At 44.7% G+C, this 16058-nt stretch overlaps 1 protein-coding gene across 5 annotated transcripts in view; it reads right to left on the reverse strand.

Annotated features, from left to right (window-relative positions):
• LRRFIP1 (LRR binding FLII interacting protein 1) overlaps positions 1 to 8615 on the reverse strand; it is a 156391-nt gene extending 147776 nt beyond the window's left edge. For all 5 annotated transcript variants that reach the window (XM_081312984.1, XM_081312983.1, XM_081312982.1 and 2 more), the window contains exon 1: positions 8467 to 8615. In XM_081312984.1, coding sequence (XP_081169110.1) covers positions 8467 to 8574 — 108 coding nt within the window. In that variant the 5' untranslated portion in view covers positions 8575 to 8615. The remainder of the gene's footprint in view (positions 1 to 8466) is intronic.
• Between the last annotated feature and the right edge of the window lie 7443 nt (positions 8616 to 16058).

Genomic DNA, 16058 nt, shown 5'->3' on the forward strand with positions numbered 1-16058 from the left:
CTAAAAAGTTCAACCTTAGTGTCATCAGACTATACATAACACATTTTTCTACATGCTTTTGTCAGACTTGATATAGGCTTTTGCAAAATGTAGTTGAGTTTTTCTTTGTAAGAAAAGGCTTCCATTTTACCACCCTACCCCACAGCCCAGACATATGAAGAATATGGTAGATAGTTGTCATATGTAGTACACAACCAGTACTTGCCAGAAATTCCTTCAAATCCTTTCATGTTGCTGTAAGCCTCTTGGAAGCCATATGAAGATGTCTTATAGCCACTATAGTTAAACACAAGATGAATCTCCAAGGCAAAATAAGTTCACTCGAGGTACTAAAGGAACATACTAACGGTATACAAAACCTTTATGTCCCTTTTCAGTCTATACATCTAATGAATACATAAGTCTGAAAAATTTGGAAAAATGGGTAAAGTGCAAGATATCAAGGATGCATTAACTTTAATTCTTGCATTAATCAGAAAGTTCAATTTGCTGATATCATGTGACTCTTCTTTTAGCTATGTCAGAATCAGTGATAAAACTGTATTTATTTATTTGTTTATTTATTTGATTTCTATACCGCCCTTCTCCCTAAGGACTCAGGGCGGTGAACAGTGACATCAATATCAAATGCACAAATACAGATATCGAAAACATTAATGTAGAAGATAAATTACCTTAAAACAATAATTACAACAGAACCCGTCAGACCAGACTGGATTGCTCAAACAGATAGGTTTTTAGGTCGCGTCGGAAGGAGCGAAGGTCGGGAGCCATCCGGAGCTCAACAGGTAAACGATTCCATAGGTCAGGCGCGCCCACAGAGAACGCCCTCCCTCTGGGAGCCACCAGACGGCATTCTCTGAACGGCGGAACCCTTAGGAGGCCCTCTCTGTGGGAGCGCACTGGACGGAGGGAAGTTGACACTGGCAGCAGGTGATTCCTAAGGTATTCCGGACCCATGCCATGTAGGGCTTTGAAAACCATTACCAGCACCTTGAATCTTACCCGGAGGACAACTGGGAGCCAATGCAGCTCACGGAGTAGAGGTGTAACATGGGAGTATCGGGAGACTCCCAACACAACTCTCGTGGCTGCATTCTGTACCAGTTGGAGCCTCCGAGTGGTCCTCAGGGGCAGCCCCATGTAGAGAGCATTGCAGTAGTCTAAACGAGAGGTCACGAGTGCATGAGTGACCGTACGCAGGGCATCCCGGTCTAGATAGGGCCGTAATTGGCGCACCAGGCGAACCTGGGCAAAGCCTCCCCTAGTCACAGCTACTATGTGGTCTTCCAAGGAAAGCTGTGAATCTAGGAGGACTCCCAAGTTGCGAGCCCTATCTACGGGGGGTGATAACTCACCCCCTATAGAAAGAGATGGAATGTTCTGAATATCCCGAGATGCCAGTACGTACAGCCACTCAGTCTTGTCAGGGTTGAGTTGAAGCCTGTTTCTCCCCATCCAGATCCGAACTGTTTCCAGACAACGGGACATCACATCGAGGGCATCACTGAGGTGGTTTCGTGTCAAAATAAAAAGCTGGGTATCATCAGCATACTGGTGATACCCGACTCCAAAACCACGAATGATCTCAACTAGCAGTTTCATGTAGATGTTGAATAGGAGGCGAGAGGACCGATCCTTGAGGGACTCCACAAGTGAGAGGCCTCAAGGTCGACCTCTGCCCCCCTGTTAATACCGACTGCGAACGTCCCATGAGATAGGAGAACCACTGAAGAACCGTGCCTCCCACTCCCAATTCCTTGAGACGCTGCAAGCAAGATACCATGGTCGATGGTATCAAAAGCCGCTGAGAGATCTAGAAGGACTAGGACAGAGGAACAGCCTCTGTCCCAAGCTCTCCAGAGATCATTTATCAGTGCGACCAATGCCCTCTCTGTGCTGTGTCCGGGCCTGAAACCCGATTGGTACGGGTCCAGATAGTCAGTTTCCTTCAGAACCGAAGGGAGCTGATCTAACTTTCTAAACAGGAACTATCCAAGCGGTTGCCTTCAGCAAACCAGCCCTCCCACACATTCACCTTATATGGAGTTCAGGGCGTGGCTTTTCTCTGCCTCCTTCCGAGGAGCCCCATTGCCTTCCTCTGTTTACTCCTAATTGACTGCCTCCTGCATCGGGCATCCTTGAACAGGGCCAGCTGTGAGTCATCTTCATCCACACTGTCAGGCTCACACAGCTGGGTCTCCGTGGTGACCAACTGGGAGGGGCCTGGCTGAGGGCTCTCATCAGCAAGATCTTCAAACCCCTCAGCAAGGTCTTCAACACCCCCCTCCTCCTCTGAGTCATCCGACCCAACTACCGAACCCACAGGCTGACCCTGAATCACAACATTATCCCGCACCGCAGGGCCCTTTCCCCGGGTCTGCCGATCCAGATGCAGTCGGGATGGAAATTGTTCATGAAAAGCGGTCACCAACGGAGGGGCATGAACGGCGGTCACGTCTTCCCAGGTGAAGTCCTCTGGTCCGTAACCTTTTCATTCAATCAGGTACTGGAAACGACCTTTCAGCCAACGGGAATCCCTGATGCTGGCGACCTCGTACTCAGGGGTGCTGCCTCCATCATGAGGTCCTGATGGGGGAGGTTCCGCTCGGCGGAGTGGACAGGCCGGTTGCTCGGGGACCAACAGAGACCGATGAAAGACTGGGTGCACGCGCAGGGAACGTGGCAGAGTTAAGCGATAGGCAACCGGATTGATGACAGCCTCGACTGGGAATGGTCCTAAATATCAGTGATCTAACTTTCTCACCGGCCGTGTTGATGGTAGGTTCCTGGTGGACAACCAGACCCGATCTCCCACCGATAGTGGAGGCGTATCCCGTCTTGACCGATCAGCAAACCTTTTGTAATCGGCCTTGGCCTTCTCTAACTGACGTCGCACCAATCGATGGATCGCCTGTAACTCTGCCATGAAGTCGTTCGCTGCCGGCTCCGGTGAGTCCACGGGACAAAGGGGGAAAAACCGGGGGTGATATCCCACATTGGCCAAGAATGGTGTCATCTGTGTGGAGATGTGCTGCGAATTGTTAAATGCAAACTCAGCTATGGCCAGATAGTCCACCCAATTGTTTTGCTGCAGATTGACGTAGCAGCGCAGATATTGTTCCAGGATACCGATGACCTTCTCGGTTGCCCCATCAGTTTGAGGATGATGCGCGGACGAGTCAAATCCTGATATCCAATGCATGCATCAACTCCTGCCAGAAGCGGGCTGTAAACTGGGCCCCCTATCAGAGATGACTCTATCAGGGACGCCGTGCAGCCGAAACACCTGCTGAATGAACATACGACTAGTGGCGCGGGCTGACGGTAAGCTGCGACAGGGGATGAAGTGCGCCATCTTGGTCAGCATGTCCACCACCACATACACTGTCGTAAAACCAGAGGATGGGGGTAAATCCATCAGAAAGTCCATGAACACAGCCCCCCAGGGTCTTTTGGGTGTCGGCAAAGGCTGCAGTAATCCAGGCGGGGCCCCTGTCGCTGACTTGGCCTGCCTGCATGGGATGCAGGAGGTAACATAGGACTGGACGTCGTGTCGGACCCAGGGCCACCAGAAGGTATGGGAGACCAGGTTCAGGGTCTTGAACAGGCCAAAATGCCCCGCCGCCGGGTTATCGTGACACTGGCTGAGGATGAGTCCCCTGAGTGGCCCTCCCGGAACGTAGAGACGGTCACGATAATACAAGAGTCCATCCGTGACCGTCCAAGGAGAATCTGGCCCCACCTCCTCCTTCCGCTGAGCCACCCACACCTCCTGCTGCTGTGCCTCCCGGATCGGAGCCCGTATATCAACCAGGTTCCGCACCGCAGCAAAAGACTCGACGGGGATCACTGTCCTGGGCAGAAGCTTGTCTTCCACTCGGGAATATTTGGGCTTTCTGGACAGAGCATCCGCTCTTTGATTGTGCCCGCTAGGTATGTACCGAACCCGGAAGTCAAACCTCGCAAAGAAAAGAGACCACCGGATCTGGCGTTGGTTCAAATTCCGAGCGGTCTGCAGGCTTTCCAAATTCTTATGGTCCGTCCGGACCTCGATTTGATGCCGCGCTCCCTCCAGATGATGCCTCCAGGCCTCGAACGCCACTTTGATGGCCAGCAGCTCCTTCTCCCAGATTGTATAATTGCGCTCCGAAGGGTTCAGTTTTCATGAATGGTACGTGCAAGGGAAGAGGGTACCGCTGGGCGTCGTTGCCTGGAGTAACACCGCCCCAAAGGCAATGTCAGAGGCGTCCGCCTCCACAACAAACGGCCGTTGCGGGTCAGGATGCTTCAAGTTGGGCTCCTTCATGGCTTCCTTCAAAGTCTGGAAAGCCTGTTGTTCTGGAGCATTCCACTGGAACCGAGTCTTCTTCTGCAGGAGCCGGGTGAGGGGAGCTGTCAAGGCAGCAAACCCAGGGATGAAAGTTCGGTAATAGTTGGCGAACCCAAGAAGTCGCTGAACATCCTTCACGCGACACGGGGGTTGCCAACTCTGCAAAGACTCAACCTTACTCGGCTCCATGGCGATGCCCTCAGGAGAAATGCGGTGACCCAGGAAATCGATGGTCACCCGGTAGAACTGGCACTTCTCCAACTTGGCAAACAGCCGATGTTCTTGGGAGTCACTGCAGGACCTGATGGAGATGCTGATGGTGCACCTCACACGACGGGGAGTAGATCAGGATGTCATCCAAGTAGATCACGACAAACTGATCCAACAAATCCCAGAAAATATCATTCATGAAATGCTGAAACAGCGGGGGCGTTGGTCAGGCCAAACGGCATCACCGTGTACTCAAAATGTCCATAGCGAGTACCAAACGCCGTCTTCCACTCATCACCCGGCTGAACCCTGACGAGGTTGTAAGCTCCATGCAGGTCCAGTTTCGTGAAGATCTTAGCCTCCCGGACTCGGTCCAAGAGTTCAGGGATGAGGGGCAGCGGGTAACGATTACGCACCGTGATGGCGTTGAGTTTCCTATAATCGCAGCAAAGCCGCAATTCACCCGACTTCTTTTTGACGAAGAGCACGGGTGCAGACACTGGGGAGGACGAGGGCCGGATGAAACCGCGAGCCAAATTCTTCTCCATAAAGTCCCGCAACGCAGCCAACTCGCGGTCCGACATGGAGTACAAACGCCCCACTGGGAGAGGCGCATCAGGGACTAAATCAATGGGGCAGTCATAGGGCCTGTGCGGGGGTAATTGATCCGCCTCTGTCTCGCTGAACACATCAGCAAAGTCGGACAGTTCGGGAGGCAAGGAAACCCCTGGGGAACCCTCCACCTGGCCGGCACAGATATGGCGGGACTGCAAGCTTGGGAAGGTGACCAGGTTCTGTGACCAATAGATCTTTGGGTCATGCGCCTGGAGCCACGCCAGTCCCAAGACCACGGGGAAATGCAGATCTGAGGTGATATAGAACTGGATGGCCTCCACATGGGAACTGATGGCCATACATAATGGTTGCGTGGCGGCCGTAATTGGCCCAGACAGGAGCACTCGACCATCGATAGTCTCCACTAACATGGGCGGATCCACCGGGCACTGGGGAACAGCCCATTTGGCCACAAATGCTGAGTCCATAAAATTTGTGGTGGCCCCAGAGTCAATTAAGGCATGGACTGGAATCCCCTCTGGCTTGCCAGGAAGGATCAGACGTGCCTCCAATATCAGATGCTGTGGAGGTCCACAGGCAGCATCGGAAAGACGTCACTCAGTGTTGTTGTGGGACGCCCATCTATCACACCGTCTAGATCGGGCTCGGGGCGTTTCCCGACAGAAAAGTAGGGGACTTTCTCGGGGCAGACTCGGTCATTGATGCCCGCTGTCGCTTCTTTGGGCAAAAAGCAGCCAAATGCCCAGGGTCCCCACAGTAAAAACACAACCCCCCCGATCGTCTGTTCATTTCAGTCACCGATAGACGAGACCTGGCGGCACCCAGCTCCATTGGCTCCTCCCTTTGAACTGGAGGCTCACGCACAACAGGGGCTGCAGGGGTCTGTAGGGTGGCACAGCGACTCCTTAGCTGCTGCAACCGACCAACGATCCGCAGGCAGAGATGGATCAGCCCATTGAGGTCTGAGGGAATATCCACACGGGCCAGCTCATCCAACATCTCCTCCGACAATCCATCCTGGAAGGCATCCACGAGCGCAGCCTCATTCCAGGCGGAATCCTGGCTAAGCAGCCGGAAATCATTGATATAGCCCTGTAAGGGGCGTTGACCCTGCCTCAGAGCTTTCAGGCGTCAAGTAGCAGTCTGCGTCTTAATAAGGTCCTCATGCATCAGACGCATATGATCACAAAACCCCACAAAGTTGTCCAACAATGGGCTAGGTTGAGCCAGCAGAGGCGTGCCCCAATGACTTGCATCACCCGAAAGAAGGCTTAACACAAACCCCACCTTATCCCGGTCAGTGGGGAAATCAGCTGCTCTCACGCTGATAAAGAGCTGGCATTGTCCCAGGAAAGCAGGAAACAGTTCTGGATTGCCTGTAAATTTATCCGGCATCGCAACTTGGCATTTTCTCCTGGGTGGGGGTGATGGTGGGGGTGCAGCATGAACCTGAGCTTGCAGTTGAGCCACCTGAGCTGCCAGCAAAGTGAGTTGCTGGGTGAGCTGGGCATTCTCAGCATGTAGCTGCTCCATAATATTAGTAAGGGGTGGGAGGCTGAAGGCAAACTGTTCTGTACCAGCCTGCTACCGGCCCTGCAGAAAAGGCAGGGACAACCCCTTTTACAAGAAGGCAAGAGGCTGGAATTACGCCTGCCAAATTTATTACCACAAAAACAAATGGAACAAGACAAACCAAGAAACAGGAGCTTTAAGAAACAGGAACTATCCAAGCGGTTGCCTTCAGTTGCCTCCCACACATTCCCCTTATATACAGTTCAGGGCGTGGCTTCTCTCTGCCTCCTTCCGAGGAGCCCCATTGCCTTCCTCTGTTTACTCCTAATTGACTGCCTCCTGCGTCGGGCGTCCTTTAACAGGGCCAGCTGTGGGTCATCTTCATCCACACTGTCAGGCTCACACAGCTGGGTCTCTGTGGTGACCAAGTGGGAGGGGCCTGGCTGAGGGCTCTCATCAGCAAGATCTTCAATCCCCTCAGCAAGGTCTTCAACACCCCCCTCCTCCTCTGAGTTGTCCGACCCAACTGCCGAACCCACAGGCTGACCCTGAATCACAACACCTCTCGAGCTGAATAAATTTAATTTAATTTAATTTTAATTTTAATTCCATTTATATCCCGCCCTTCTCCGAAGACTCAGGGCGGCTTACAAGCTTAGCAGTAGCCTTCATTCTATGTATATATATGCCTGCTTATTAGGGCTTTCACACCCTCCCCAAGCGGCATTATTACAAAGTCAGCTTATTGCCCCCAACAATCTGGGTCCTCATTTTACCTACCTCGGAAGGATGGAAGGCTGAGTCAACCTTGAGCCTGGTGGGACTCGAACCTGCACTAATTGCAGGCAGCTGGTGTTACTTAAGGAGGCATTAGCCCACTGCTCCACCAAGGCTCTTAAACCAGCCAAGAAGGGCACGGATCTGTATTGATCACAGCATCTGAATAAATCTTTCCCATTTCCTTTTCAGACTAGATATACAGATAACACTGTAACACAGAAAAATATAAAAGTTGTGAAATGTAAAGAGTAACAGGTTTATCAGTCTCTTTGGCGGTAGTGGCAAATGTGCTGGCCTACAGACCAGGAGAAGATGGGTTCTACTCCTGCCATAGGTATGACAGCTGGCTGAGTGACCTTGGGCCAGTCACTCTCTCTCTCTCTCCAATGCAACTCACAAGGTTTTTGTTGTGGGGAAAATGGGAATAGAAAGGAATATTATATATGTTTGACACCTTGAGTTTCTTGTAAAATAATAAAGGCAGAATTAAAAAAAATCAAAAATCCAACATACCTGCATGTACTATATGCTGGTACAGTAAATACAAAATATAAATTACAAATGGATAAAAACATCTTGAACTGCAAAAAGTATATACAAAGACAACTCACAACGGAGGAAGCCAAAAGTAATTGGACATATGGGTATAAAAACACACACATTCTTTCACTCGCACCAAGTTGGTCGTGTTAAAACACTACTTCCCGTTAATTTCAAGGAGAGAGTTAAAAACGCACACAAGTCTTTGCTGATGAAACTAAACAGGAGGCGAACTGGCCGCCTGCCCCGTCCTCCCTACCCCGTGCCGCCCGGAAGTCCAGAAAAAGAGACGACGCGGCGAAGCAGAAACCTACGAGGAGAAGGGACGTGATGGAGGAAGTAGCAACCGGACCCTCTGGAGAGGGAGGCCACCGTCCAGTCCCGTCTACTACAGGCGCCCTCGGCGGAGGGAAGGCCGTCTAGCGAAACAAGGAGAAGCAGCCAAGGCGGGGAAGCTCCCAAAAACGAAAGAGGAAGGAAAAGGATGAAACCGCCCAGATCTGGTGCTACCGTACCTCGCGAGCGATCAAGTTGAGGGCCTCATCCTCGACCGAGGGCCTCTCCCGGTTTGGGATCCTCTTGCGCCCCGCAGTTCCTTGCGGCGTTGCCCCCGCGTTCTCCATCGCAGCTGATCTATTCCTCGGTCGTAAGGAATTGGACAGCCCGCGCACGCGCGCAAAAGCGGCAAGGGGCGTGACACAACCTCCCCAAAAGGCGGTGCAAACCAAAGCGAAAGATTCGCATTCTAGGCAGGGAGAGTTGTACGATACTGATGTGAAATAATCTTAGGTTAGCACTGTAATCCTTTTGGGAAGGTGGGGTGGGGGGTTGGAACTATTTGGAACATGGATTAAGATCCTAAAGCAAACTCACTTGGAATTCTAGCAACAAAATTTTTATCTGAAAGAAGCGTTTGCAAAGGTTTGGTGGACTGAAAAACACACAGGAGTTCAGCCACACCATACAGAGGTAGTTAACACATTTTTATATCCTATCCCCCCACCCCCGACACAGATTCCCCCTTCCCCTATTGCACTCAATGTCCCTTCCCTAATCATCTGATAAACTTTCCGGACTGCCTAAAACCACTGTCCTTCCCATGTACAAAAACTATCCATATGGTGTTGCACCTGAATATTGGCAAAATGAAAGAGCTGGTGCTAGACTTCCGGAGGAAAAAAGAGGAACCTGCCCCACTTTACATGGGGTGGGGCTGTGTGGAGAGAGTTTCCTCCTTTAAATTTCTGGGAGTCCCTCTGTGAAGATCTTACCTGGAAAGTTAATACATCCCAGGTGGTCAGAAAGGCCAAACAGAGACTCCACTTCCTCAGGGTCTTGAGGAAGAGCAGGGTAGAACAATGGCTAATGACCCTCTTGAAGGGAATAAAATATTATTCAGAAATTTCTAATGAGTCTAAAGGGCAGTAGGAGAAGCCACCTGAAACTCCTAAGTAATAATGATTGTCTATCTCATCTAAAAGTTGACAAGTACAAATGTGATCCTAAGCCGCAAGCAAAGGAAATACAGAAATAACTATAGGAGCTGAGCTTTGTTAACAGAAAATTAGATGGTGATAGATAGGATGTGTACAAAGGGGCTTCCTGGAACATGGGAAGGACAGTGGTTTTAGGCAGACGGGCAGGGCTTTTTTCTATTAAAAAAAAAGGTGCCGGAATTCTCATCTTGTTAATCGTTTATTTATATAACTTTATTTATATATTTATTTATATAATTAAACAATTATATATTCAATTTTTAACATACATTTAATTTATTGTATTTAAGGCAAATGTTCATAGAAAATTCCCAACTTTTGTCCAATTCTTGTCTGGCAAATCTTGACTCCTTTCCTTGCTCTTAGTATCTATGGCCGAATGTCGTCCTCTGAGTCGACAAATCAACGTACTTTGAAGGATCGAAAAGTCTCAGAGGTGGTCCGACAAGTTTGATGAACAAAGTGCTGAAATTGTCTTAGTCTTTAATGAAGCTCTTGTTGGGGTGGCAATTAGATTCATCTGTGAAAACCCACGTTCACATTCACTTGAAGAAATAGGAATGGTATTCAGAGTCTGTATCAAATGCAACAGTTTTTCTGGATATGTCTTTTCAAGAATGTATTCACGGAATCCACAAATCAATTCTCTTTCATTTAGTTGCAGTCTGATTGATAAGTTTCTAATTTTCACTTCTCCAAATGTCAGTTGAGTATTAACATCTTCAGGCCAATGTTTTTGATCAAGTACGCGAGGCCAATATGCCAATTCATCATCTTTGCTATCAAGTATTCTTTTTTCAATTGACTCTTTCAATTTTGTATAAAATATACTTGGGTCAATCCTTTTTTGAATCTCTTTTGTGAAGTAAAACTCCACGAAAGTGAAGATCACTTACAGCAGCAACAGCACATTTATAATAGGGCCCAAAATTCTGTCTTCTTTCTTCAAAAACTTGTACCAGTATTTTTATTTTCTTATTTGCCTTATACAAGTCGATGTTGCGGTCCAGTAGATCCAAACTTAAATCTGACAATTCTTGGAGAACATCACACATCAATCCTAGGTCAAATAAAAATTTTGTAGATGTTATTTTTCTTTTCAAGCCATCATAAGTGCATTTATCATTTTTATCTCTTGTAGGATCATGCATTGCTTGCTCAAAATGATACACAAGGGATTCAAAATTATTCCATACAGCCAAAACTGTATGCAAACTAGATGACACCCATCGGGTACTTAAAATTCTTCCAATTTTCAGCAGCTCAGTCCCCAGTAATTCTACACATGAATGCAACTCTCTGCTATTCTTTGGTGAAGCATGGTATATGACATACAGTTTATCAATAAATGATTGGAATCTATTTATTCCTGAAGTTTCCTTGGCAGCATCACCTATTGATAATTCTAGTCTGTGATTAGCACAATGCCAAACTATAATAGAAGGAAAACGTTCTGACAGCAATTTTTTCACTCCACTTTTACATCCCATCATCACAGCGGTGCCATCGCATGCCAGAGAAATCAAATATTTTTTCAAATAATCTTCTGTCATCCCATAAGAGTAAAGACATTGGAGTAAGGAATCAAATATTCCTTCTGCTGTTACTTTTTCAAGTTGTATCAAGTCCAAAAACAAATTTACTGGTGAATTCATTCCCATACCTTTGATACAGCATCGAACAAACACTATGAGGGTAGTTTTTTGCTTATTATGGTAGATTCATCAATTATCAATGAAATTTTATTATTGGATCAAACAATTTCTTTAACCACAGTTTTCCTCATTTCTTCACTTATATGATTAACTTATATGATTAATTAATATATAATTGGGTTTGGGGTTTATTTTTAACTATTTATTGTTAGGGCTAAATCAATTTAATTTTACTTTTAACTTTTGTATGTTGTATTTTAATTGCCCTGTACACCACCCTGAGTCCTTTTCCCATGGATTGTCTTCTGTCCATGGGAGGGAAGCTTGGTAGATTCTAAATTTCATAATTTTAGTTATTCCTTTGTGGCAGGGTATATATGAGAACAAGCTGCAAAGGTCTTTAAAAACATGTTTCTCACATATTTATATTTTGAATCATAAATATTAAATCTTTTTTCTTTCCAATGATCCAAACTAATCCTTTAGAAATATGATTTCCAGTTTTAGCTACAGTAAACAAGCAAATTACACTAAAGCTAAATTTAACATTACTTGTTAAAGATATTTACTATATTTCAGAATTAGTATGCTTTCAGTCACAATCTTATTCCTATTCAATTTGGCTGATTTTAAAATGTGATGTAAAATCATAAGCGCATAAAAAGAAAACAGCAGAAACAGCTGCAGATTAACTCGACAGTTCTATGCTTAGCAACATTTCCATTTAATCAAAGTCCTTGCTCTTTCCAAATCTATTTCAAGGTTTACTTTCTATATACACAAACAATGGGAAATGAGTTTCTGGGCTGGTTCAAATTTTTTACACATTCCAAAAATTTCAGATAATGTATCTGTTCCATATAAATATAAAAGCATGATAGGCTCTGTATTTGTACAATGGCCGATTATCTCAGTGTGCAGAAACTTGGATAACTACAAACAGAAGTTGCAAACCCTCTCCTTGACTTCAGAGTCATCCTGGTGAGATAGTCAGCATATTAATTTAATAAATAACTTTTTTTTCCAAATGCCCCTATCAGGAACTGAATTTGAATGAAGTTTCAGAAATGCAAATATTCTGTGCTGGTGGTACTAAGCTCCCAAAGATCTAGCATGGGATAAATTAATTCTTCCTAATAAAAATAACTTCCTGCCTTTTTCTAATCATCATTTCTTCCCTACAGCAATTTGAAAAGTAAAAATGAAACAAACCACTACTCCCTCCATGCAGGGAAAATTTCCTTGAGTCATACTTGGATATCCTATTTGCAAATAATATCTTACTTACCTAGTTGAGATGGTGTAGTTGGGGAGCAAAGTTCCTGCCTTCTTGCCTGTGCAACATTTGCCTGCCGGGTCTTTTGGCAAGCTCAGCAGCAATTCCTATTGGCTTCCAAAAGCCAATAGCATAACTGACTCAGGAATTCTGGGAGCTGAAGTCCATGAGTCATAAAAGAGCAATGCCTGCAATAGGCCTAAAGCCAATAGCAGCACAGCTTATGTAAAAGGTTTTTTTTTCCCCAAAAAAAGGTGCCGGAACACCGTTCTGAGCGTTCTATGAGAAAAAAAGCCCTGCGGACCGGAGTAGTTATTGGATGATTAGGGAAGGGGCATTGAGTGCGATAGGGGAGGGAGGAATCTGCGTCGGGGATAGGATATAAAAATGTGTCTGTTAATATATTTGAACAATAAACATAGATGTAAATTGGAATTTAGGAGGAAAGAATTAGCGGAGGAAATTAAGAAAAAAGAAAAGGCTTTAATTCTGAATCCATCTGATGGGAAGACTAAAGAGGTAATTACTTTACTAAGAGGTCAGTTTGATATGTTGATGGCAGATCAAGTGGCAACTAACTTACGGTATGCTAGACATAATACTTTTTGTAATGCTAATAAACCGGGTAGGTGGTTAACTTATTTGTTAAGGAAGAAACAGAAAGCATGCAATATAGATAGAATAGAATACAAGGGTAAAGTAGTGTACCAGCAGAATCTTATTAAAAAGGCTTTTGTTGATTTTTATTCTAAGTTGTATGTTAGAGATAAGATATGAGATGCAGACATAGATGGATATTTACAGGAAGCTAATATCCCTGTTCTTACACAAGAACAAAAGGAAGGGTTGAATCAATTGATAAGTGATGAAGAAATTTTTTTAGCAATTAAGCAATTAAAGGTGGGTAAGACACCGGGAACTGACGGTTTGACTGCCGTCTATTATAAAAATTTACAGTCAGAAATGGTGGAACCTTTAAGAGAATTGTTTAGGACAATTCAATTGGGAGAAGTGCCTCCATCGTGGAAAACAGCTTTTATTTCGTTGATTCCGAAGGAAGATCAAGATGTTACCCAAGCCAAAAACTATAGACCAATATTGCTTTTAAATACTGATTATAAGATATTTGCAAAAATGTTAGCTAATAGATTAATGAAGGTAATGCAGCAAGTGATTCATAGTGATCAAACTGGATTTATAAGCGGTAGACAAATGAAGAATAATGTGAGACATATTGTAGATTTACTGGAATTCTTGGAAAGGAATAATCAGGTCTCCGCAACGCTGATTTTTTTGGATGCTGAAAAAGCCTTTGATCAATTGGACTGGAAATTTTTGGTGAAAGTATTGGAGAAAATGGAGTTTGGGGAAAAAAATTTACACCCTATTAGGGCAATATATCAGAAACAAACAGCTCGTATAATAGTTAACAGTAGTTTGACAGAAACATGTAATATTGAAAAGGGTACAAGACAGGGGTGTCCGTTATCACCCTTACTGTTTGTTTTAACATTGGAAATATTATTGATTAAAATACGAGATTCAAATAAAATTAAGGGAATTAAAATAAGAGATCAGGATTATAGATTGAGAGCGTTTGCGGACGACCTGGTTATTACAGTAAGTCAACCAACTTACTCAGTTGTAGAGTTGATGGAGATAATAATGTTATACGGGAAAGTTTCTGGATTTAAGATAAATACACAAAAAACTAAAATACTGTCTAAGAACATGACTATAGAACAAAAGGTTGTTGTAGAAGAGTTAACGGGATTTGAAATAGTTAAAAAGACTAAATATTTGGGGGGTTATTTGTCATCTTCAAATGTGAAGTTATATAAGAATAATTATGAACTGTTATGGGCAAAAACACAAAAAGAATTAGATAATGGGAAAAAAATTACAATCATCTTTACTGGGAAGAATCGCAGCAGTGAAAATGAATGTTTTGCCAAAGTTTTTATTTTTGTTTCAAATGATACCTATACTTAAAAAGGATTTAAATTTGGAGGAATGGCAAAAAGGCATTAATAAATTTGTTTGGGCAGGGAAAAAGCCACGAGTTAAATTTAAGATAATGCAAGACATGCGCGAAAGAGGTGGTCTTAAAATGCCTAATTTTAAATTATATTATGAGGCTGCTGCTTTATCATCGATAAGTGATTGGTTTAATTTAACTCAAGATTATTAAATCTTGAGGGTTATGACTTGTTATTTGGCTGGCATGCATACTTATTGTATGACAAGAAGGTGGATAATGTGTTTAAGATACATATATTAAGGTATGCTCTGTTGCGAGTTTGGAAAAAATATAGACATAAGTTAAATTATAAGATACCAATCTGGACAATACCTAAACATGCAATAGAAAATATAAATGTTGGATTTAAACATGATGAGACTATATATAAGGAAATTTTAAGGTTAGAAAGGAATGTGTGGCAATTAAAGCCATATAATATTTTAAAAGAAGAAAAGATTGTACAAACTTGGTTCCAGTATGGGCAGTTGCAGGCAAGATGGAAAGAGGATCAGAAAGTGGGTTTCTCGATAACCGATGAAAATTTGGTAAAACAAATTCGAGATCAAGGTCAAGCACATATAAGAAGGATATATAACGCATTGATAGAAATTGACTCAGAAACGGAACTTGTTAAAGATTGTATGATAAAGTGGGTCCAGAATTTTCAGGAGGTTATAACAATGGATACTTGGGAAAAGATTTGGGTTAGAAATGTAAAATTTACACAGGACCAAAATTTAAGAGAGAATTTTTATAAAATGTTTTATAGGTGGCATTTAGATCCTAAAAAACCAGCAAGTATGTACCCGAACTGTCAGCCCAAATGCTGGAGGTGTGGTTGGGAGGACGCAATGTATTTTCATATATGGTGGACTTGTAAAAAAGTCAAAGCTTTTTGCATTAAAATCTGGTGGAATATGCAAAAGATATTTAAGAAAAGGATAAAGTTTTCTCCGCAGTTGTTTTTGTTGGGTATTATTACAGATACTATTGTTATAGACACTAAATTGATGTTGAATCTAATCACGGCAGCGAGACTTTTAGTAGCGTAATATTGGAAGAAGGAGGAACTGCCGACTACAGAAGAGTGGACTTTGAAAGTTTCTAACTTGGCGGAATTGGCAAAGTTTTCAGCATAATTGCTCACAGCTCGGCCGATGCCCTAGTGGAAGCCTGGGAAAAGGCAGCCACAGAGGCACTCGACCGAGTTGTACCCATGCGGCCCTTGACCCGGTGCAGATCCCAGTGGGCTCCATGGTTCTCCATGGAGCTCCGGGAGATGAAGCGTCGGAGATGGGGCCTAGAGAGCTGTTGGAGATCCAGCCGATCTGAATATGACCGATTGCGACTAAGGTCTTTTACGAGATCTTATCTCGCGGCGATGAGGACGGCAAGGTCTAACCACTTTGCTACCCTCATCGTGTCCGCAGATATTCACCCGGCCGACCTGTTTAGGGTGACCCACTCCCTCCTTAATCAGGAGGTGAGGGAGGAGCCCTTGCAGGGTTGTGCCGAGGAGTTTAGTCAACATCTGTAGGACAAAATCGCTCGGATCCGGACCGGTTTGGACTCCGATTGTGCAGAGTATGACGATGAGGACATGGGCAGTCTTGTCGATGTTATCTGGGAGGAGCTCGATCCTGTGACTCCTGAAGAC

This window comes from Vipera berus (assembly GCF_964194415.1).
Source record: "Vipera berus genome assembly, chromosome: 1".
Lineage (NCBI taxonomy): Eukaryota > Metazoa > Chordata > Lepidosauria > Squamata > Viperidae > Vipera > Vipera berus.